Source organism: Cataglyphis hispanica, chromosome 10, assembly GCF_021464435.1.
Source record: "Cataglyphis hispanica isolate Lineage 1 chromosome 10, ULB_Chis1_1.0, whole genome shotgun sequence".
NCBI classification, from domain to species: domain Eukaryota; kingdom Metazoa; phylum Arthropoda; class Insecta; order Hymenoptera; family Formicidae; genus Cataglyphis; species Cataglyphis hispanica.
Window position 1 is genome coordinate 1273135 of NC_065963.1, and position 26383 is coordinate 1299517.

The 26383-nt window shown below is 32.1% G+C and overlaps 2 protein-coding genes across 7 annotated transcripts; both read left to right on the forward strand.

The window, feature by feature from the left end:
• The first annotated feature begins 7246 nt into the window (after positions 1-7246).
• LOC126852285 (peroxisomal biogenesis factor 19) lies at positions 7247-10136 on the forward strand. Of its 3 annotated transcripts, none has more exons than XM_050596942.1 (5): positions 7247-7458; positions 7756-7953; positions 8028-8161; positions 8599-8829; positions 8906-10136. In XM_050596942.1, exons 1-5 carry the CDS (start codon positions 7392-7394, stop codon positions 9128-9130), a joined length of 855 nt encoding a protein of 284 aa, XP_050452899.1. In that variant the 5' UTR covers positions 7247-7391; the 3' UTR covers positions 9131-10136. The 3 variants fall into 3 exon arrangements, with proteins under 3 accessions (XP_050452899.1, XP_050452900.1, XP_050452898.1); XM_050596943.1 differs by having other exon boundaries at positions 8031-8161; XM_050596941.1 differs by having other exon boundaries at positions 7248-7458; positions 8013-8161.
• Positions 10137-16483: 6347 nt separating this feature from the next.
• On the forward strand, positions 16484-26070 carry LOC126852245 (glycogen [starch] synthase). Of its 4 annotated transcripts, none has more exons than XM_050596837.1 (12): positions 16484-16874; positions 17774-17923; positions 18300-18484; positions 19133-19329; positions 19425-19617; positions 19961-20223; positions 20293-20503; positions 20582-20718; positions 20784-20916; positions 21469-21855; positions 21932-22132; positions 22242-26070. In XM_050596837.1, the coding sequence occupies exons 2-12, from the start codon at positions 17785-17787 to the stop codon at positions 22272-22274; spliced, it is 2079 nt and encodes a 692-aa protein (XP_050452794.1). In that variant the 5' UTR covers positions 16484-16874; positions 17774-17784; the 3' UTR covers positions 22275-26070. The 4 variants fall into 4 exon arrangements, with proteins under 4 accessions (XP_050452794.1, XP_050452793.1, XP_050452792.1 ...); XM_050596836.1 differs by having other exon boundaries at positions 16484-16778; positions 17779-17923; XM_050596835.1 differs by having other exon boundaries at positions 16485-16685.
• The last annotated feature ends 313 nt before the right edge of the window (positions 26071-26383 follow it).

The window sequence follows — 26383 nt, forward strand, 5'->3', positions numbered from 1 at the left end:
GCCCTTACACCTTGCCGCCACTTTCCCCTTTCACTTCTCCGCGCTCTCTTTCACACACGCTTCCACACCAACACTCACTCCTCTTCCACGCCTCGCTTTAACTCTCTACTGCCTACAAACTACACACGTTAACCACCTTGAAACACACTCCTTGACATCAGAAACGGAAGTCCTCATTCACTTCTTAATAAGATTGCTCTCTCTCATTCTTTGTTTCAAGAGTTCGATGTTTTAGCCTTGTCGGAGACTTGGCTTAATCCCGGTATTAGCGGCAGCCTGTTGAATTTTAGTGTGTTCCGGGCGGATTCTGCTACTCGTAATAACGGTGATTTTCTCTTGGCCATTCCGTACAGTCTTGTAAATAACTGTTTTCAGCTTGGTGATGAGCTGGAGTGCATGACTGTTACTGTTCACTTTGAGAGCTTTGATCTCACCATTATCTCAATATATAGGCACCCACATGTATCTCTTTCTGCCCAGGACTACGATTTCTTGTTTGCCTTTTGAGATTCCTTCTCTCACGCGATTCTTTTGGGCGACTTCAACGCTCATCACCAGGAGTCGGGATGCGATTGTTTGGACAGGGAGGACAGAACTTTACTGTCTTCGGCCCTGGACGCGTCCTTTATTTGCATTAACAATGGGTCTTCCACCTTCTTGTCTCGCCCGAACCAGGCGAAGTCGGCAATAGATCTCACTTTCGTTTCTCCTTCAATCATCGATTTGTGTGAATGGGGTATGCTCGACGATACCTATCTTAATGATCGTTTTCCGATCGGTTTCCATCTTGAGGAAAAGGAATTTCTCCCACAGGGTCAAATTGTCTCCCATCGAGAGAGAGCAATTTGTGGGGGGCTTGTGTGACGGCTCATGCGTTCTCAGGGAGACTATTAGCGATCCTGCGTTAAAAACAGTAAACAGATATGAGATTTTTACCCGCCATATAAGGGAGTTGTTTGCCTCGGAGAGCGAGGGGTGATTCCTGCAATAAAATTTCCAACTCTTTTAAAAAATGATCTTCCTTACCGGCCCCTTAGAGGAACAAAACTTGCCAAGAGACTGTCAATCTTAGAAGGAGTTCTCTCGGTCTTCAAGAGGTCTCCTTCATATTCTAATTTTTTCGCTTTTAAAAAACAGGAAGCTATCTCAAGGCGTGTTTTGAGAATGGAGAAAAGAAAAGGATGGAGAAATTTCTGCCAGAGCCTTAATCCTAACACTCCGGTTTCATATATATGGAAGATCATTAAACGCTTCAAAAATTGGCACTTGGGCATTGTCACTCCGTCCCCCAATTCCAACACCTTTCTTTCTGATGGAATTCGGAGCTCTATGAGCTCTTTATATCCCCCTTCCTTTTTTCACAAAATCTATTCCTCTCTCGAAGATTTCCCCTCTAACTACTCCTGCAAGATGTTTGAAAATCCCTTCACCTTTGAAGAACTTTTGTCAGGGATTTGCAATGCAAGGAGGCGCTCCTCTCCCGATCTTGACCAGACAGACTATGTTATGATTTCAGCCGTTCCGGAGGAACACTTGCAGATTCTGCTCGATATTTATAACGATCTTTTGAATACCGGAGTTTTCCTGGCCTCGTGGCTTCAATCCTTGGTCTTCTTAATCCCCAAGCTTATCTCAAGAAAATATCGCCTTATCTCTTTTACTTCTTGTCTTTTGAAAGTTCTTGAAAAATTGATTTTGACCTGTTTGGACTGGTGGGTGGAGTCTACGGGGTTTCTTGCCCTCACTCAATTTAGATTTCGCAAAAAGAGATCTTAAGAGTTTTTAACATTATTATTTATCATATTTTTATTATTACTACTCATTCTTTTTTTTATTTTATATAATATATATTTATATTTCTATGATGATGATGATCAAGAATAATGTTAAAGATTCTTTGATGAAGATTATGAATCACGAAACCAATCATAAACCGCTTTCTGCCATGATAGTTTAGAGTTATTGAGTTTCAAATCGAACTTGAGATCTGACTCGAATCGACCCAGAGTCGGGTAAAATCAACAAATCGAATACGCTATTAGTAAAAACAATTCTGGAATATCCAATCGGATGTTGGAAGTAACATTTGCAGCGCAGTGTAACGTCCTGCCAATTTTAAAAACTATATTTTAGCTAGTAATTAAGTAACGTTTTTATCCTTGCAAAATACCTATAGAATATAGAACAATTATTTAATTCATTTGCTTTTATTTCAGTTATTAACTAATTTCATTAATTGCTTATCGTTCTAATTCCATATGATTATTTAACTTAAAAACCGAAATATATTTTAATTCTTTTAATAATAATAATCGATAATAATAATGACGCAAGGAATTGAGAATTCCTTAGATCGACGAATCAGGAAGCATTATTTAGAACTAGCTAGCTATACAGCAGTGACTTTCTAGAACTAGCCTGCTGATTACTTTAAGAACGGACTTGCGAGCGAGCTTCACATTCGATAATATTGTAACGATGCATCCCCCCATCGTTCCCGACACGTCACCCGTCGGAAGTCTGCCGCCCGGCGAACACCAGCCGAGCAGGGGCAGAGGCGCTTAGCGCCCTATTTTTAAAATAATAACAAACACCAACGGTGTTTGTCGTAAACAGCCGATCGCCGAGCAGCGCCGAGCGTTTTCCGGCGAACGTCGAACACTCAACGCCGGAGGCCCCGCGTCGTTTCCCCCACGCCGAGGGGGATGTAAAACGGCGCGGGTGTCGCAACCGCTCCGTAACCGTAAGGGTATAAAAAGCCCGACAGATCAAAGATCTGTACCAGACCGGCAATTGAATCCGCTCGAGCAATACGCACGAGATAATACCAGAAACCGCTCCAAACCGTCGAAAGACAGTGAACCGGAGGTTGACGTGTTCGCAGCCTCCGTCGAGAATTCTCGACTACCTGTTCTAGAGACGAATCCCGTCACAACATCTCCGTAAAGGACCGAGAGTGGACGAGTTCGCCGCTCTCCTCGAGTATTCTCGAGTCTTACGATCCGTACACCTGACCGTCCGAACTCCGCGCAACGTCGTGTAACGTCCTGCCAATTTTAAAAACTATATCTTAGCTAGTAATTAAGTACGATCTGGAGCTCTCTCGCCCATTTATTACTTCATCTCGCACGAGGACCAATTAACAAAGACGACAACAACAAGGACGACATATCACCACCCTCTGCACCCGAAGAGCCACCCCTATTGCCCCTAGAACCACCAGCGACCGATTGTTCTTTAAAAATAAGCGAAAACGCTGGAGTCAACATCGAATCAGCAACCATTGAGATAGATGATTCTGAAAATCATGCTTATAAAAATCTAAGAGACCGATTGAAGAATCTCGAACAAATCGCTACGAAAACATCGTAATTTATTCTTAAATAAGAGGGGAGATGTAACGTCTTGCCAATTTTGAAAACTATATCTTAGCTAGTAATTAAGTACCGCTTTTATCACTGCAAAATACCTATAGAATAATTATGTAATCCGTTTGCTTTTATTTTAATTGTAAACTAATTTCATTAATCACTTATTATTTTAGTTCCATATGGCTATTTAACCTAAAAACCGAATATATTTTAATCCTTTTAGTAATAATAATCGATGGCTCAAGGAATTGAGAATTCCTTAGATCGACGAATCAGGAAGCATTATTTAGAACTAGCTAGTTGTACAGCAGTGACTTTCTAGAACTAACCTGCTGATTACTTTAAGAACGAACTTGCGAGCGAGTTTCACATTCGATAATATCGATACTAATATCTAACTTTTAAGATTTTAATATTTAATCATACAGACAAATATATATTTAATAATTACTCATTCTTAAATTGAGGAGTAAATGCGCCGTACTTTATGGAATCATAAAACGTATATAATAATAATTTGTTGACTATGATTTGTTGAATATTTATAATTATTTCATCCAAAACATCACATATAAAACTTTCAATACTATATCCAATACAATTATACTTTATAAATAATTAAAATCATATTAATTAAAACAGGTTATTATATAATGCGCGAATGCTTCCATAAAGAAATGATTTTAATAAAATTAATATGCTTTATTGTAGTATCGATCAAGCGACCATAAATATAAATTTAAGAGGCTTATATTCTATGGAATCATAAATTATATACATTACATATAATACATATAAGTTATCTAAAATATCTATATTTTAAACTATAGAATGCCATAACTTTATATAAATTGCTAACTTATTATCAGAACTGAAATAAATAGAACAAATGATTCCATAAATTATTAAGCATGAATATTAACCATATTATTAAGGATTTTATATTATAAAATATTAACTAAGCTTAAGAAGAGAACGCGCATAAGAGGCCTCATATCAGTGAAACCTGATATTGCGAGCGATAAGTCGAACGGACTCGCGACGGCTACGACCACGAGCGCCGAAACTCAATAGTCAGATAAACATATCGATCGACAATTCTCAGAAGAATTGTTGTTAAAAATCTTTCTTCTCAGAAGTCCTCCACTGAATCATTCTAAGAACATTTCAGAGCGCAACGCATGATCTGCACACGGCCCGAAAACCCTTTGTTTCGACAGTATATAAGCCGGCGATTTCGAACCTTCGGGGCAGTCAATTCGGAGCATTACGTTCATTACATTCAATGCGGAGCATTACATTCAGATCATTCAGTCATAGCATTACAGTCAGTTCAAGACAGTAAAATCGGGGCAGTCAGTTCGGTCAGTCAATTAAGAGATCTTCAAGCATTCGAATCATTTATTCTTAGCTAACATTATTCATTACTAATTCATTACTATTTCGTACAAGTATTCGCTCCGTATTATTCGTTCATTGTTCGCGTACTATTCACTATTCCATTTCGATTAATATAATTGTCGATTCAGTGTTAAGTTGTGTAAAACTAAGGAAATAATAAAAAACTTTGTGCATACATCTGTGTACTTTTATCCGGCCTACTTCATCCACGACCGAGGTCTTAAAGGACGAGAGAAGGGCTTAACAAAGTACGACCAGAACTTGAACAGAAGGAAGGATTTTCCTGCCACATCACGGTAAGTACTTACAATTACTATAAATCCCCATCTTTCCATAAATATTAGAAACTTTATTTGAATTGACTGACAACCCCTAATATCATTTAATTACCTTTTCATCCTCTAAATAATAAGAAATCCTCTGTCAAGCATTAGCATGTGGCTGACAGTTTCCAGTCAGTCAACTTTAATCTATTATCCTACTATTATTTAAAACACACCCATAATATCAATACTAAGTAAGATTTATAAATTCCATGCAAAATATATATACTACTGTTGTCATTTGAACCTGACTTAATCTTGCAACACTTTGCTCTTTTTCCCGAAAATCCATCGTTGCCGAGCGCTTATGGTGCCCCTGACGATTCCCTCCTTTCTTCCTAAATTCTGAATATAATCCTTAAACCTCGTTGCCGAGCGCTTATGGTGCCCCTGGCGACTTCCTTTTTCCTAAATTTTGACCTCGTTGCCGAGCGCTTTTGATGCCCCTGGCGACTCCCTCCTTTCTTCCTAATTTCTGAATATAATCCTTAAACCTCGTTGCCGAGCGCTTATGGTGCCCCTGGCGACTCCCTCCTTTCTTCTTGAATTCTTTATATAACCCTTAAACCTAGCTGCCGAGCGCTGATCGAGGTGCCCTGGCGGCGTTTCCTATCAATTTAAAAATCTCCCACAAGAAATGACAACAGGAGATTAAATTGAAATCAAATTTATTATCTAATTTTCTGAACACAACCCAATCCTTGAACCTAGTTGCCGAGCGCTAATTACGGTGCCCCTGGCGACATTCGACCTCTTTTCTAAACCTTCCCTTTCTATCAGAAATTTAGAGTCATAATATAATCAAGTATTGATATTAAATAAAAGACCTTATCCTTTAGACAATTCTCATAATAAATTAATTCGATCTAACTAACTCTCTATTATTTAGTGCCCACAATTTGTTAACTATCCTTAATTTCTATCATAATGTTCCTTTTCAAATCTTGATTCTCTAACTCTTACGGTTTCTAATTAATATATATATATATATATATATATATATATATATATATATCTTAAGTAACAAGCCCCTTGCATATGGTGAACCCGCAATACAAGCGGACTTGCCGCTAAAACGAAACCATAATCGATATCTTTCTTTTATTACAATATTAAAAATCTATTCTTTTAACCTGATTAACCTTCGAATTACGTATACCTAGTTGCGTCCATATCCCTAAAATACCTAGTGAAACTTCCTAGTAACCAAATAGTTCAGCGCCTACATCATTCCCCTAGATCCACTAGATTAGTCCTAGCTCTCGGCCTCCCTGGGGTATAGCCGGTGGAAGCAGGTTGCCCTATAAAAGTAGAGAGCAATCTTTTTCTCACTAACTGAGGTATAGAGAGAGAAAGAGCGTCGCTGAGACGTAACAATCGCTTGAGCGATACTACAATAAAGCATATTAATTTAAAAAAATCATTTCTTCATGGAAGCATTATATAATAACCTGTTTTAATTATTATAATTTTAATTATTTATAAGGTTAAATTATATTAAATATAGTATTGAAAGTTTGTATGTGATGTTTTGGATAAATATTTAACATAAAAGAATTATAAATATTTTCAACAAGTTATTATTATATATATTTTATGATTCCATAAAGTGTGGCGCATTCATTCCTCAGTTTAAGAGTAATTATTATGTATTTGTCTATATTAAATATTAAAATCTTAAAAATTAGATATTAATATCGATATTATCGAATATGAAGCTTGCTCGCAAGTTTGTTCTTAAAGTAATCAGCAGGTTAGTTCTAGAACGTCACTGTACAACTTGCTAGTTCTAAATAATGCTTCCTGATTCGTCAATCTAAGGAATTCTCAATTCATTGCGCCATCAATTATTATTATTAAAAGAATTAAAATATATTCGGTTTTTAAGTTAAATAGCCATATGGAACTAGAACTATAAGCGATTAATGAAATTAGTTAACAACTGAAATAAAAGCAAATGGATAAATAATTGTTCTATATTTCATAAGTATTTTCAGGGATAAAAGCGGTACTTAATTACTAGCTAAAATATAGTTTTTAAAATTGGCAGAATGTTACAACCGTAGTTTCCCAGATTGCTGCTCAGTGTACAAAATTACGAATATTACTAAGTCCAAGAATTTGATTGATTTCTTAACATTGGTTACCATGAAGCCGAAGTTTTGCATCGTCACCGCGCGAGGTCTTCAATGTTAATTTGGAGTTTGCCTTTGCCCGTCACTGCTGTCGACTGCAGATCCAAAAGAATTGTGTTTGAAGTTGGTCTAAAGTCTAAATATTACATTTATATACTAGTATGACTGACAATACTAGACAATCGAAAAATGAGGCAGAAGATGAAGAATTAAATGTTTTGTTGGATAGTAAATACAATTACCATATTTTATTAACAAAAAAAGTCAAACCATTCTTTTATGCACACATAGATTAATTTTTATAATCAATAAAAAAATTATAATTTATAGTTACATAATAGTTATATATATATATATATATATATATATATATATATATATATATATAGATTTTTGAATATTTTTTGTATCAAAGAAATATAATATTTATAATAGTTACATTGTGTATCATATGAGCTAGTAAATTTTGAAATTTGACAATATATTTTTTGCATATCTTAAAGTTTAAATCTTGTTATTTCTTAGGTGCTTTAAAAGATTTTGGCAAGGAGGCTATATCAAATATTGAAAAAGACACTACAATAGATTCAAATACATTGGATTTGCAAAATCAACCTGGTAAATGTGACACATCTGAAACATGTGTAGAAAAATGGACAGAAGATTTTCTTAAACAAACAGCTGATCAATTTGAAAAAAATTTGCAAAACTTATTACAAAATGGTGAGTTTAACAAAATTATACAAAGAATATATACATATATTACTACTAAAATATATTAGGTGATAATGAACTAGAAGCTGCTTTACAAAAACTTGGAGAAACTTCTGCCAATGATGCAACAAATGAAAAGGACAATATTAGTGCAGATTTTCAGTCAGCTATTTCACAAGTTTTAAAGGACTTGACTACAAATTCTGAAAATTTGCAGGTATTTTAATTCTTATAATATAAGCTATGTTCCACTTGGTCATCAAGTGACAATACTCGTAGAATTATTTTATTCTTTTTATTCAAAAGTTATTAATTAAAGACAGACTATCCTTTCGTTGCGATTATTAAAAGTAGACAGTGCTCTATATTTAATAATATATATTAATTAAATTGTATTAATTTTAAAGAATGATAACGTCAGCAATGGTATTTATATATTATTTATAACCGTTATTTGTAACCATTACTTATCTATATTATTTTTGTTTTGCATGATAATAGAAATAATAATAATAATTATACATATATATATATATATATATATATATATAATATATGTATGTATATCAACTTGTAATATTATATTATTTTCAGTTTATCTTTTTAAGAGAATCTTTTTAAATTATAATAAAAAAATTATAAAATACTTTTTAGAATGATACTGACTTAGCAGCTATGCTAGGACGAACATCTCTCGATAGTGACACTGGTGATATATTACCATTTATGCAAGGAATGATGGAACACCTTTTGTCAAAAGAAATTCTTTATCCATCATTAAAAGAATTATCAGATAAATATCCAGCATGGCTAGAGGAACACAGAACAACTATGAATTCTTCTGATTTACAGAGATATACAAAACAATTAGAATTGATGCAAAAGGTATGTTAATAATAAAATAATGCATTCTGAATCTTTTTATGATTAACTTTTTATAATTAATTATGTTTTGTATAAGGTATGTCTTGAATTGGAAAAGGAAAACAAAGATGATACAGAAGATATTAAAAAACGTCGATTTGAATCTATACTGAAACTTATGACAGAAATGCAAAATTATGGTCAAGCTCCAGAAGATCTTGTTGGTGAACAATGTTCACTCTTTCAATTTGATTCTGAAGGAAATCCTGTTCTTCCATTACCATCTGGAATAGACTCTCAACAAGACTGCAGTATTATGTAAATTCTTTAAATATGTCTGAAATATTTTTTCATTGATTTTTATTTTATAATTCAGCAAAGTTTATTAGTATACAGATACATATACAAGATATAAAATGCTTTTAGTTGGGGCAATATCGCAATATTTTCTTTTTAATTTTAATGACTTTTATAATAGAAGTTTAATTACACGCAATTTGCAATAAACTTTAATTGTATTTTATAGTGTATGTAATAAAATTTTAATGAAAAGTTGTTTGCTAAATATAGGAGAAGTATAATGATTAATTAATAATTAATAATTACAGTAGTTTACAAATTTTACACTCTTAATGATAGGAATGGAAACAACTTTTTTACGTACTTTGGAGCGCTGAATCCAAATCCACAAGGCAAAATGGTCTATTGGGTCAGGTTTTCGAAAAAAAGGAGATTGAAAAATGCATTTTTCCTCCAAAAACGCATTTTTTATCATTTTTGAAAATTTATAGTAGACGAACCCGATGTACAAGAGACTTCAGACAGGGCTCAAATAAAAGCTTGAACATTATACTTTAATATAAAAATATCGAATCTTTTACCGCAGATACTCAGAATCTCAGGCGCGCTATATTTTTAGGTATAGATGTATTGTGTCAAGTAAAACGATTGTCCTATACAATTCGATTGCAGGTAAAAGATTTGATATTTTTATATTAAAGTACATTGTTCAAGCTTTCATTTGAGTTTTGTTTGAAGTGTCTAGCACATCCGGTTCTGCTACAAATTTTCAAAAATGTAAAAAACACGTTTTTGGGGAGATTTTAACCTAGTTTTTTTCAAAAACGTGACCTAATAAAAATGTCTTGATGAATTTGTCTGTTTCAGCATTTAAAATCACTCTAGAAACAAATGCTCTGACACAAAAACTTGTAAACTAGTGTTATTATTAGATTAATAATGTATAATATTAATAAATAATATTTAATGTATTATATAATAATATTTATGATTGTTATATATACGTAATATTATATAATTATACGAAAGTGAGGGAAAATAATTAAGAGTCAGTGCGGTAATTTGTGTGCTCAAATTTTATTATAATTAAATTATTTTAACATAATAAAGTAGCGACAAATTTAACAATGCGCATTTTATGTTTACAATTTGTTGATTATAAAATTTGCGTACAAATTACCGCGCTGGCTTTTAATTGAATTTCTGTCATCTTTGTATGATATTTGTAAAAGTCTTTGTTTTATTTTAATTATGTAATTAATTAAATTTGTTAACTACCCTTGTTCAATATAATACGTAATATATAAAGAATAAAAATATTTTGCTATTTATTGAGTCTTGTGAGATCTAACATACACAAGTACAAGGTACAAAAAGACTTTATTGCATATATGTAATACTACATGTAAAGCATTTTCTGTTTCACGAATGATGCGCATCATGCATTATTTATCCTTGTTCACCAAATATTAAACAAGAATAAATGATGATATTTAGTACTATACGCATCATGCGTGAATCAGAAATCACTTTTAAAAATAAAGTCTAGCTAATCTAAAAAAAATTCTTCAAAAAATAGAATGACTGTGAATGGCCAGCTTTAGGACCGTGGCACATAAAAAAACTTAAGTAGTAAAACTTAATAGCCCTTGCACAATGCGAGGTGATAGCGATAGGAATAAGAGAATAGCGATAGCGATAGGCAATATCCAATGAGAACACTGCTTTTTCGAAAAAGTAGATCTCTCATTGGATATCGTTTATCGCTATCGCTATTCCTTTGTTTCCATCACTATCGCTTCGCATTGTGCAAGGCCTTTAGAAGAATAATCAATTGTTGGCTGTGTTCCGTAATTCAATTAAGCCGATCGCACACATTTAACTGTAATCGTAACGTAACGATCGACCAATCGCATTGCTTAATTCGGCTGTCGCGTTGTTACGGAAAGTATATGCAATCGGCTTTAGTACTGAAAATCTATAGTTTACGTCACGTACACTAAAGATTTTCAATACTGGCAGTGAATTAGAAAATGCAGCCGTTAAGCCGATCGCACACATTTTCCGTAACCGCACGGTCTTCTATACAGGTCTCGCTACTCCTACTCCGGATTTTCTGTAGCACCATAGACATAAGCGAGGAGCACACACTTTTGCATAAGCGCATAATCATAAACATAAAGAAATTGATTGGTCCGTAAATATATGCATAAGGAAATGAACCAATCAATTTCCTTATGCTTATTGCTATGCGCTTATGCAAAAGTGTGTGCTTCCCGCTTTACGAAAAGTATCTGAGATGATAATAGGATCAGAACGTACTCCATAGTCTGATGCCCGATACTGACTTAATGAACTAGACTTACTAGACTTTTCAATATTGCCCGCATATTCCATCATCACCCAATCACCCGGTTCTACACTTTCTCGGGTAGATAGAGTGACAATTTGAACGTCTCACTTGAGAGTCCGGCGAGAGCATTTGGAAGGAATCTGAACGATTTCTGGGTGTCTGAGTGCACCCGAGTGAGGAATTGGAACGCACCCTTAGCTAGAAGATCAGTTATTTCGTTCCCTAGAATGCCCGAATGGTTGGAAATCCAGATAATAGAAATAGTGAGATTCGACAGATTAGCTGTTTTTAATTTCTTTTTGATATCGAGTATGAGATGGTTTTGGTCTTTCAATGGTTTGGCTAAAAAAAGAGATTCAACGAGGCTGCGAAAATCAGTGAAAATGGTAGAATTCGAGAATTGATTTGAAAGGATAAAGTCAAGGCTTTAAGAAAAGCAAAAGTTTTACCTGTGAAGATTGAGGCATGACCATCAATCTTATATAGATGTTGGGTGTAAGGAGTAGGGGAGTAGAAAGCGAATCCGACGTAGTCACTGGAGTCCGTTTTAGAGACATCGGTATAGAAACATTGACTTCCGTGGATGAATTGGTAGTAAGTGGCCATGAAGATTATTTGTGAAATAGGGGCTTTTTTGATATCCTGAACGATATCAGAGAGCGTAATATGTATGTCTACTGAGATAGGAGAAAAATCAAAGTTATGTATGTACACTGGTAAGAGGTCAAAGGAGGCAATTTTAGATTTGTAAGGTTTGAATTTAAGGAATACATTGTAGAGGATGAAGTTACTCGAAATGTTAAATTGTTTGTTATTGAAAAGGCTAATTTGCAAGTCGTAAAGTTTGTCGATGATTAATTGTCGTTAGAAGCGAAGCTTTTAAGAATGAATTTAAACGCCAGATAAATAAGTCTGAATTTGAGGGGGACCAATATCTGATTCCGCGAGAATGACGTTAGAAGGGGTCGATTGTCGTAGACCCAGACATAAACGGAGAGCCTTTCTTTGAATTTTCTCTAATTTTTCCAATTGTTGATTATGAATTGCAGTTTTCTTAGATGAATAAGGTTATATACGAATTGGCATAGCTTGAGGGGAAGACCGAATTCTATAAGATCAGCTATAAAAATGTTAGAAACCACGTTATCAAATGCCCCAACGACATCAAGAAATAGACAAACTGTGGATTTGTTAAGAGCAAAACCATTATAGATGTCCGAAAAGAATATCCAGGTTCGTAGTAGGATTTTCTCTTTCTAAAACTGAATTGTCTCGAAGGAATAAAGTTGTTCTTTTCAATCCACCTTTCTAGATAAGAGTGGATAAGCTTTTCCATAAGTTTAAGGAGACAGGAGATGAAAGAGATTGGTTTGAATTTGTTAGGTGAGTTTTTCGGAAGTAAGAAAACGATAGAGTGCTGTCATGATTCTGGGAAGGCTCCTTCCTCGAAAATGCTGTTGAATATGTTTAAGAGAGTGGATAAATATTGATTAGATAAGAGTGAGATGATTTTGTAATCTATGCTATCCATTTCTGGAGAGGATTTAGTTTTAAGATATTTTATGGTTAGTGAGTTTAGAAAGTGTAAAGGGGTTGTCAAATATATTGCAAGATGTAGAGTTGGGAAAGTCTGTGAGAGAAGAGTATTTCTTAAAGAGAACAGGAGGGCAAAAAGATGAGATTAATGATTTTATACCATCTGGGATTTCAAAGTTAGATAGGTTTTGGAAGGATGATAGACCGAGATGTCTAGATTTGAATCGTCTGATCATTTTCCATAGTTGGATGGGAGTATGTTCATTGAGAGAAAGGCAGAAATTTTTCCACCCCTTCTTTTGGCTGCTCTTAAGATGCGTTTTGCAATTGCTTCTAATTTCTTTAAATTTATAAAATTAGATATGGAAGGGTTTGATCTGTATGTGTTAAGAGCGTTCTTTCAGTTGGAAGAGACTGTTTCACATTCATCATTCCAAAGGGCAGGAAGAGTTGATCATTTTGGAAGAGGTTTGTGCAGGTTAGATTTAGATTTATGTGGGCGAGAGAGATGCGAAGGAAGTTGATTTATGATATGAGAGGTAAAGTTGTCATATTTTTCTATGGAGCAGTGAGAATTGGATAAGTTTTCTAAGAGAAAGGGAAAATTGAGAGTGAGGTTCGAGATGAATTGTTGTTGATCTTCCTTTTTCAGTTTAATCTTATGAAAAAAGAAGGTACGTCTTTTGATTATGCAGTTGATTGAGATAGAAATGGGGAAGTGGTCACTGTAATAGAGGTCAGGAAGGATTCTCATTTCATAAAGGCTGTAGAGAGAAGGAGAGGCAAAAGATAAATCGATAACGGACTTGGATTGATTGGGTTGAGATAGAAAAGTGGGGGAACCATCATTGAGGCAAATGAAGGAGTGATTAAGTGTAGAAGACAGTAGAGCCGCACCACTACAGTCAATGCGGTCAGAGCCCCATTCCGTATGGTGGCTATTAAAATCTCCAATTAAAAAAGAAGAGAAGGAGGAGTTACAAAAACTAAGTAACTCGTCCCATTCGAAAGAGCGGAGGGAGGGAATCTGTAAATGGATGTAATTTCAAGGAATTGGTTTTCGATTTGGATAATTACAGATTAACATTCAAGTCTGTTTGGGATTTGAGGACAATTATCCAAAATTTTGAAAGGGATATTGCGTTTGATAGCTGCCCTCCTGAGTTGCGTGAAAGGATATCTTTTCTAAAGATGTAAAAATTTTGAAGAGATAGGGTAGAGTTTGGATTAAGCCAGATTTCAGACTATAATATTATAGTCTTCCGCAATAGAGCGAAGAAAGTCGACTTTGTTTAAGATCGAGTGGCAATTCCATTGTAAAATTCTAATGGAGGAAGGATTCGAAATTGTAAACCTATTAGATGAGGACATATTGGGTACTAAGGTCGGGTGTAAGAGGGCTAGGATTGGTGAGATCGTGAAAAATTTTTATTACATCATCGTAGAGACCAAAAGCTTTTAAGAGCGGAGAAATTTTTTCGATGATCAATTTTATGAGAGGGATTAAGGAGGTAAGAGACATCTGATGGTCAGGAGAGGAGGGAGAGAATTGGAAGATAGGAGGAGAATGGCGGGAGAGAGATCGTGAGAGGAGGATAAGATAGGAGCAGAGGAGGAATCTATAATAAATCATAGGAAGATAATGAAGAGGGGAATTGTCCATTGGAAGCGATTAAAAGATAATTGGGTAGAAAAAATCGATTGGAGTTGAAGTTTGAAGTTAGAGTGAGTGGAATGAGGAAAAGATGGAAATGGTAATAGTAAGTATTAGAGTGGAGATGAAGAAGAGAAGTCGAAAGGTGAGTGGATTTATTTGAGTGGCCAAGGTTAGGATTAGAAGACATTTTGTGCGAAGTGTTGGTAGCCTCCGCATAAAAACGGGAGAGAGGAAAGGACAGTGTTAACTTTAGAAGAAGGCTGTGCTGGGAAAAGCATGGTCGGGTCCAGCATAATTATTCCATAGGTATTTTGCAGGGATAAAAGCGGTACTTAATTACTAGCTAAAATATAGTTTTTAAATTTGGCAGGACGTTACAATCGATAATTTTTCTGTTAAGCACAGAGGAAATTCCAAATGGACAGTCAATTTTTTTTTTGATATTATTTTCAGGCAGGTCTAGTGGTTTCTAATCACTCTTTGTCTCGAAACTCTGTAAGAAAGAATATAGGCTATTAGGTTTCTGGATTTTAGGATAGGATTATTAATTAAATTATTGGCTACTTCACAAGAATTGAATAGGACTGATATTTTAGAAAAAAACAAGCTTCTTGATTTCTATGATGTCTTTTTTTAGAGTGGAGCTGAGAAGGCGGGTCACTGTTAAGGGATGTAAAGAGGTGTTAACCTCTCCTAAAGATATGACGATTATTTCAAATGGGCCTTGACAGCTAATCGAGTATCTATTTTTCAGTCCATCGTCTGGAAATTTTGAGGTATTGATATTGATTTTTTTGGTTAGGGATGAATCTTCTTCTTGCCTTTTTTGTCTTTTGAGATTTTTGGTCCTTGAAACTTTAGAGTCAGCAGAGGTTGAAGAATGATTTTTAAATAATTGATCTTGCTTTGATTGCTGCATTGAGGAGATTTCTGCTAAAGGATCAGTATCCACGTCATTGTCGCTTTCGTTGGGATCTTCAGAAAAAAGAAGAAAATTACTTGATGAGATTTAGAACCGCCTCCTGTGTCTCAGCGTCGGGAACATTTAGATTAGCTGTGTTATGGAAATGTCCTTTTATTTCTCCAGAGTCCGGAGGAAGAGGCATACTGGCATTGGGTTTTTGCCAGTAAGAAATCAAGATAAATAGCGGTTAATGAGAAAAATAAAATAAGAGTAGGTAGAAACACAAAGACGACAAAAAATGAGGTTATGTAATATGGCGGGCGAATGCCAAACAAAGGCTCAAGGCGTAAAACGCCGTGTTTTAGAAGGTAACTTGGACCGCGCACTAAATTTAATGTATGGTGAGGTGCCTTGGTAAAAATAATGAAGCTCTGAAAAGAGCTGGTAGAAAGAAGCAATAGAAAATGCTTGAATTAACTCGTAACAAAATCATAACTAAGGACACAGTGCTACGGTGGTCCAAGCGGAAATCCCCGCCTGTCATTAACAACACCGTGCGGCAGAAACGAGAAAGATTGCTCGCATTTGAGGTACGGCTTTTAAAGTGCCCAGACCTGTATAGAAGACCGTGCTGTTACGTAAGGATTCGACTAATCGCATTAATTCTGGCTATCCATAACAACGCAACAGCCGAATTAAGCAATGCGATTGGTCGAATTCTTACGTTACAATTACGATTACGGAAAGTGTGTGCAATCGGCTTTATTGGGCTTTATAATTATCTTACGGCTCAAAGTTTATTACACCTATTGTAGATAAGGGCTTAAGCCAATAACAATTGATTATTCTTCTCACATTTGACTGTGATTGATCTATTTCTTAAGGCTTGAAGTTTATTACACTATTGTAGATCCGGTGTTAAGGTGCCTTTAAATAAGAACCGACCATGAATACCGGTCTTAAGATGATCTTGAATATAAAAACGGACTATGAATACCGGCCATACTCATACTCTTAAATGTATGAACATGCGCGCAAGGGCAGAAGGGCACCTGGTTGACTTTCACATAGTCTGTGGTGACCTTCGTTTGAACCTGACTTGACCGTGGAATTGTGGCCGGCAAGAAGTATAATTAGTCTTAGAGTCTACTACTTTCTTTCTCTCTTTTTCTCTCTTTCTCTCTCTCTCTATCTACCATTATTAAAAAATATTATAAACGGTAAGTCAAAAAATATAAATTACGGACATGTGCCGTGGTGTTTTTCTTTAATCCAATTATCACATGAAACTAGGAGAACATTACCATGCAGTAACGGTAATACTTATCATTGAAACCTTAGAGTATAGTATTTGCGATATTTGTTTTATTATTCACAACTGTATTTTATATGTCACATAATTTTGTTCGAAAAAAATAGATGAACTCGGCGGGAAGTTTGTTTAGAAGAAAAAATGCGTGCAAAGTTTTATATCTGAATAATTGGCTATCAAATTCGTTATATTAATCTCTTGCAATCTTCTGCATTTTTGGATGAATACTATTCGCAAAAAAAAGAGTAAAGCGATTAGATTTGATTATGTCATGCAATAGAAAATGATATTGTTTCTTGATTACGAATAGATACACATGATCCCAATAACGTTTTCTATAATGATGAAATATCAAGTTGTTCAATGACGCTATTGAATAAAATTCTTCCTTATTTCTCTATTAATTAAACTATTTAAATGCAGTGTGAAGAAATAAGTTATTTTCTATTTCAATAATGAAAATAATATTTGTTATTTTTAAATGTAATAATATAAACTTTTTGTTTAATTTAGTAATGAGCTATATAATATTCTTTTAAATAAAAAAATTATATATGTATATATATATATATATATATATATATATATATATATCTTACTTAAAGAAATACTTAAAGTATATTTTATGTTATTTCAAAATTAAACTTTATAGGTAAATATTTATTATATTATATTTACACACATTTAAAAAATACTTTATTAGAAAATAATATAAAATTAAGAGACTATATATAATATGATACCATTATTAAATAAATGTTCATATATATATATATATATATATATATATATATATATATATACCTATAAAATAAATATTTACCTATATATATATATGAGGAAATATATTTTATTAAATTTATTCAAACTGAAATATATCCTACAATCAACAAAATATTGTAGAACAGTCAACGATGTCAAGAGAACGTGCTTCCAGAAGATTTTATCGTGTAGATAGTACCAATGATTTGTTTGAATTCATGGACCGTGGTTATTCAGCCCAACATGAAAATCGATGGAACTTTGAAGTTGCTTGGGAAGCTGCCAATAAAGGTATGCTATCATATATTTTATTTCTAGACATCAAGAAATTAAAGAAATTATATATTGCAAAACATAATAAAAATCAAAAAAATAAATTATTTGATTAGATGACATGCTATGTAATTAAAATACAATATTCCACAGATGAAATTACTCTACAAAGAATTTCAATGAATTTTATTAGTAGATGCACTTACAATTGCAGCTGGCTCTGCTAGCCTTTTTCCTATTTGGAAATAAATTCTGTTTTTTATCTATGTAGAATCTCATCATTATTCACACACAAATGCGCGCGCGCGCGCGTATGTATGTGTGTGTGGATATATTTCTATTTGCATTTATATTTATTCATATTATTTCACACAATCCATAAATTCTTTTTCAGTTGGAGGTATTTATACTGTAATAAGATCTAAAGCTTATGTTTCAACTGAAGAAATGGGTGATCAATATTGTCTCATTGGTCCATATAAGGAACATTCTGCACGTACTGAAGTTGAAGAGGCTGATTTTCCTTCTCATAATCCTTTACATCAAGCAATACAAGTTCTACGTGATCAAGGTTATAAAGTAAGTTTTATAAATTTTTCAAATCATAAACTTAACAAGCGCACTCGCGCGCGCACACATACATATGCTATATTTATAATTATTATTAATTTTGAACCAAATTATTTAAGGAGTTGTAAGCATTTATCATTGATATATTCTGCAGAATATATTGTCTAAATATATTGTCTATAGTATATATTAAGAAAAAAAAGAATTTGTATATTGTCATAATAAATCTAATGAATATAACAAATATAATTCATTGACATATATGAGTATAACATTTTTTCTCAAATTTGTATCAGCATCATTTTATACATACCTGTCTATTAACGTTATTATTAAAATAAATATTGTATTTGTACTACATATTAGAATGAGTATATGATATATATATATATATATATATATATATATATATATATATAATATATATGATGTATTTTTAAATATATATATTTTTATTTTTTTTACATAATTAGATAGCATAAATATTATTAATGGTTAGTACTTTTCTTTGATTTAAATAAAGATTAAATTTTTCATGGCATTATATTAAACTTTTGTTAAGCTATCTTCTTGCATATGTCTATTTATTGTTATTATTCTACATAATAATGATTTTACAATCCCAGAATATTTTTTTAAATATAAATTATTATTCAGATTGTAACAGGAACATGGTTAGTGGATGGAAATCCTCAAATAATTTTATTTGACATTGGAAGTGCCGCCTGGAAACTAGATGAATATAAACAAGAATTATGGAACACTTGTAATCTTGGAATACCTCATCTCGATATTGAAGCTAATGACGCCGTGATACTCGGATATTTAGTTTGTCTATTTATTACTGAATTTAGGTAAAACACAATTACTATTTTTTTTTTACAATAATGTATCATTTGCATGTGTGTATATGTAATTTATCGATTTTGCTATAACAATGAAATAATAGAAAAGCAACTGAAAGATACTCAAGCATTCCACCGAGAATAGTTATACATTGTCATGAATGGCAAGCAGGTGTTGGGATAATTGCTTTGCGAACAAGACATGTGGATGTGGCCACAGTATTCACTACTCATGCTACACTTTTGGGTAGATACCTTTGTGCAGGGAAGACGGATTTTTATAACAATTTAGATAAGGTAAAAAATCTCTCACTATTGTAGGTATGTATGCAAAAACAAAAAAGAAATATGTAACATTTTTCATACTTTAAAAATTGGGCTATTATATAAATCGCTGAAACTCGGTGAAAAATCATCGATAAAATCATAGACATTTAATCATACGATTGAAAGGATGTATGTATACACACACACACGCGATTTATTTTTCATGTAGAATTATGTCCTTTCTGATTGTATTGCTAATTATCGAATCTTTTCTTTGTGTATAAGCACGCGGCTACATATGCACGTGTAATACATACATACACACATATCCATACACACATATACAGATAATATGTTAGTATGTTTTTTATAGTTCAGTGTTGATGAAGAAGCAGGGAAGCGTCAAATATATCATAGATATTGTATGGAACGCGCGGCTTCACATTTAGCGCATGTATTTACAACTGTTTCGGATATCACTGGTTTCGAAGCCGAACACTTGCTCAAACGTAAACCTGATATTATCACGCCAAACGGATTAAATGTAAAGAAATTTGCAGCTTTGCACGAATTTCAAAATTTACATGCTATTAGTAAAGAAAAGATACATGAATTTGTGCGAGGTCATTTTTATGGGTCTGTATTATACATATAATAATTTCTAAGATATTATTTTCATATTATATTTAAATTTATGTTTTGCAGACATTATGATTTTGATTTAGACAAAACGTTATATTTTTTCATCGCTGGTCGATACGAATTCGGAAACAAAGGCGCTGATATTTTCATAGAAGCGTTAGCCAGATTAAATCATTATTTAAAAACATCTAGACCTGATTTAACAGTAGTTGCTTTCCTTATTTTTCCGGCAAAAACCAATAACTTTAATGTTGAATCTCTTCGTGGTCATGCTGTAAGTTAATATTAATATTTTTTTATAACAATAATAATTAAGATGTTTGTTAATATCTCCTTAAATTACTATCATTAGGTAACTAAATCTTTACGCGATACTATCAACGATATACAGCAAAAAATAGGGAAACGGATGTATGAATTATGCCTCTCTGGTCGTATGCCTGAAGCTCAAGACTTATTGCAAAAAGAAGATACTATTAAAATAAAACGGTCTGTTAATTATTAAAATAATTTTATAACGACTCTAATTTTATGGATCTCCTTCTATTTTGTAGGTGTCTGTATGCTCTTCAAAGAAATGGATTACCACCTATTACAACACATAATGTTGTGGACGATTGGAATGATCCAGTGTTAAATGCTGTTAGAAGGTGTAATCTTTTCAATACTGTCCATGATCGTGTTAAGGTACATATGCGAGTTTCGGAGCGAAATCGTCAAACTTTGTCAGTATATACAAGAGATTAATCTAAAAATAATTCGTATACAACATGAGTTGAGCCAACATTACTATCGAGACATGGGAAATTTACTATAATAAGCCAAAGTTCAATTTCATATTTAAATTTTATAATTTACTTTTACTATTTTTTTAATATGATTAATTTTAAATAAAAATTATAAAAATAAAATAAATAGATAAAAATTATAAACAATGCAATGGAATATTCGTTTTTCAATTGTAATAAAAATTGAACTTTATTTTTTAAGATGAAGCGTTATTTTCATATAGTTATTTTAGTCTATATTTTGATGACGAAATTGATTTACAATATATAAACATTTTTGTTTAAAATAATCTCCCGAATACGCTGATAAAGTTTCTCGGTTTCATTCCTAAACACTTTGTATATATTTTATATATTTCTACAAGATTTGGAAAAAGAAAACTATGTAAAATTAATATGTGTGTATATGATTAATATTATTTTATAAATAATGTATACACACAATTTGCAGATGGTATTTCATCCAGAGTTTCTGTCTTCAACAAATCCGCTATTTGGTCTCGATTATGAAGAATTTGTCAGAGGATGCCACTTGGGCGTTTTCCCCTCGTATTATGAACCATGGGGATATACACCGGCTGAATGCACGGTTATGGGTATTCCTAGCATTACTACTAATTTATCAGGATTTGGATGCTTTATGCAGGAACATATAGCAGATCCAATGAGTTATGGTATTTACATTGTTGATAGACGTTATATCGGTTTGGAAGCGAGCGTTCAACAGCTTGCTCAGTATATGTTTGACTTTGCGCGACTTAGTCGTCGTCAACGTATTATTCAGAGAAATCGTACAGAACGTCTTAGTGATCTCCTCGATTGGCGAAATCTTGGCATTGTAAGATGCAAACATACAAATTCCCAAATTCATATTTAATTATTTATTACATTGGTCTTTTATGTACTTTCCACAGTATTATCGTCAAGCGAGAATAAAAGCGTTGACGACTGTATATCCAGAATTGGCATCAGAATATGCAGAGGGTGGAATTGGTCGATTCAACTATCCCAGACCAATTAGCGAACCACCATCTCCATTATCGTCGCGACACACGACACCGGCTGCTTCTGTACATGGTTCAGATGATGAGGATGAGGTTGATGATGAAAAAGAGGTAAATAATTTAAGTACGTGCGCGCGATATAAAATTGAAATATACAAAATTCGATTAAAATGTACTTTCATATATTATATCTTTATGTATATATTTATGTATATTGTAGCTAGAAGAATTGCGACAATCAAATGGAGGATAAATACGAAAACAGCAATACAAAAGCGATAAGAATCAAAAGTAATAATGTACGATAGAATCCAAGATAATGTATGGAATACACAGCACAGTGCCAAAACATTCATTGTGATTCCTCCATGAAATGTATATATCTATGAATTCAAATTTATAATAACTGTTATTAATATATTGTCACTGCCATGCAAAGCATAAAATAGAATAGTAAACATATACATATGTAGCAATAATTGTAATGGTTCATAAATATTATGATCATTATGTGCAATAACATTATTACTTTTTATTAGAACTTTATATTCTTTAATGCCATGATTTATTCATTCAATCGATTTAATTTTTTGATCGAATATGGTATAATATATGATATAATATGTGGTATAGTATATTCAAATAATTAATAATCATATTTTAATATATTAATGTAATCAGAAGTTTGAATAAAAGAGAATATCGTATTTACATGTTCGCATACCGAACCATATTTCAGAAGTGCACATTTATCTGTTGTATTTATATTCATAGGAATTAGGAATCATACATGTATCTGATATGCATATACATAATTACACTATGAGTAAAATATATGTTATATAGATTATATTTTTATTAGAATTGCCATTTTAATAAAAGTTTATCTACAAGGCTTGATTTATCCAATCCTTGTAATATTATATGTCTCGTTATATTTACATAATAAGAAATAGATTATATATAATATGTTCCTATATTGCAAAAATATATTGATAACAAATTATATTATAAAAAATAAAAGATATTTCAATGATAAGAAGTTTTACTTTGTTTCTCAATTATTAACATAATGTACAAAACGATACATACAAAATGGCCAAGTTACATCCCTTACAACACAATTATAGAACACATTGCATTTATCCAACCAAATTTTATATATTACATGTATATGTAAATTTTAAATATATATTTACACATTACAAAATGAATAATACATTACATAATAATTTCATAGCTTGTTATAATGCAACAATATATAAAATATATCAGTTTTGGATAATTTGGATGACCTTTTCATTGTATAGAGTCCATGTATATAGTTTATTATTATACGCAATGAGATTCTATATTAGTCTATATATTTTTCTAATCACAATTTAACTGTTCCAATCACACATGCTTTTCTCTCTATATTAATAAATTATATTAAAAATGTTGATATTAAATCCCATACAGCACAGAAATTTCAATTACATTATAGCAATGTTACAAAATCTTTCAAGTTGCATTGCAATATTGTAAAAACATTACAGGAACATGTCACTAATATTTCATATGACAAATGTTATTCCAAAAACTTTATAAAAAACATTATTCAGCTATAGTCATAAAAATTATATAAAGCTTATAAAGAATGACTAATAAGATTAAAGATGTATATAATAACTATTTTTTTACTTATTTAATTTCTGATATTACCTCAACACAAGATTATCAAATATTGAATTAATTGTTTTTAAATCGGACAAGTAAATGTCAGGGTAATGAGTAAAAATCATTTGCTTGTTATCTATTTAAAAAAAGATGTAGAGTTCAATACTATATAATAAAATTAAAAATTTTTAATTTTATAAAATAAAATATTGTATTAATTACATTGGATCAAATATTTTTGTGTATGTGTGTGCATGTGCGTGCATATTAGAGTTCCTTTAGTAAGGGTTAAGACAATCTGCTATATATAGCCAAACTCCGAAAGTTATTTATGCACTTATTTATGCAATTTGGAATTGATTATATTTACAGTCAACATAATTTTTCATGTTTAATAAAAAAAAACTCAATGAAATAAATTATTCGCTTTTTTATTAAAAAGATAAAAAGGGCTCCTGCAGGATGTGTCAACGCGTTATGCTTCATGTATGCATTATTCCATTGTTACATTGAAATATTTGTAATGTTTCTACAACCTTTTTGTGCTGTATGAGACAAAATGTTTTAATTTCTAATATGTTAATTATTATGTAGCATATTAATTAAAAAATAAAAAACTCTACTGGGATTTTTATTTCTTTAATTGGGTAATTTTATATACAGAATGTCTATAAAATCTGTGCCCCTTATATTTCGGAAACGGTTTAAAATTATGAAAAACCGCGAAAAAAATTTAGATTTAACCTTAATTTTTTTCTTAAAGATATAATAAGCTATTAAATTCAAGATAACGCCAAATTCTTTTTTTATAAAAACAAGGTCAAATCTGAATTTTTGTATGGAAAGGACTTAAATAAATGCACACTCTTTCACATCTTAAATGTTTTTTTAGGATTTTTCAAGTGGGAGTAATGATTTCTTGACAATTGGCTTTTTTGAACTTTGACCCTAAATAACTTCCGAATGGGTCAACATATCAACTTCGTTTGCGTCAAAAATTTTGTCTTTTTATACCCTTTTAAAGGATATAATAGAGAAAAGTGGGAGGTTTTATTCAAAATTTTTGAGTTGAAAATCATTTCCTTGAGGAGACAAATTCCACCCAACTCTTTTAAAAGAATAGCCCCTCGAAATGATCGAACACGTATTTCGCGGTTCTTCATAATTTTGAGCCATTTCAGAAATATAGAGGATAGAAGGGATCATCCCGTTTGCGCATATTACAGATTGGACACGACAATATTTCTTGATCGGACACAGACTCTATCGGACACAGGCCGATGGTTGAATTCAAACCTATGTGTCTAGTTTTCTGATAGTAGAGTAGGAAGGGTCGGAACACCTCCACGCAAACACTTTATTGCGAAATGAGGTTTTAACATAAGTTTTACAACTTTTCATGCGAAGTGAGATTTCACATGGATTTACAAAATTTTCCACGCAAAGCAAGGTTCAACGCAGACTTATGTCTAACCTGTGTTAGATTATTTTTCATTTAATTTTTGGATAGTGGAGCTCCCCCAAGGGAGGGGTGGAACTGCCTATCTACGCATATACTTTTCAATGCGAAATGAGATTCCACATGGAACTTTTTGGATACAACTTTTCATGCAAAGCGAAGTTTCATGGGCTTACAACTTTTCACACGAGATTCAACTCAAATCTATGTATTAATAAGTGTTGTCTTATATGAACCTTTTTTTTATTTCCCGAAATTGGATTTACGCGCAATTTATTTCTCTTTTATCAAAACAATCTCTTTCATCAAAAACAACTGGACCTATATCCGATCGGGTCTGTGTCCGATCGAGAAATATTGTCGAGTCCGATCTGTAATGTGTGCAATCGAGACTCACTCGGATAGAAGACATAGTTAGACACTATACACACTTTAGACACTATACACACTATAGACACTAGATACTATAGACACTCTATGAATAAAAAAAAACTACAGAAATTAGCATCTGTACTATAAAAGTAATTAATTGATGTCACTCAACATAATTTTTTCACTTACAATAATTTTATGATAACTTATCCTCGATCAAAAATATATGTATTCAAGAATATTGTGTTAGAAATGTAACTCAGATAAATGAAAATTAATATTTTTGCAAGAAATAAATTAATGCAAAAGCTTAATATACTATTGTATGTATGTGACATTTTATCCTATATGTATGTGATATTTTAACCTAAATGGCGCACACATTATGTATTAAATACTAGAATTTTACAAAGAACATTAAAGAATAAATAGAATATTATCTAATTATAATTAGAATATTAATAAGATACAAAACGCAAAATTAAAAAAAGAATAGTTATATGTATTTTTAATATTTCATCCAATACAATTTTTTTTTTGTAAAATTTATTGAGATATATTATTTTTGTTAATTGTTAATTTGAGCACAAAACAGTTAAATTAAAATTGATTGTTATGGAACTGCAAAAACTTATTTTTTTTAAATAATATATTTATGTGAAAAAAATGTCCAAATGTATAGTTTAATTCTTATGATGTAATAATTATGATGTTATAATTATGTTAATTATTATATGTATCATTATGAAAAATTAAGTATATCAATTATCGTTTTCTCATTTTATTTATTCTTTAAAAAGAAATTTAATATTTTCATATGAAAATTATGTATGTATTAGATATATCTCAACTATCCAGAATCAATTTGATAC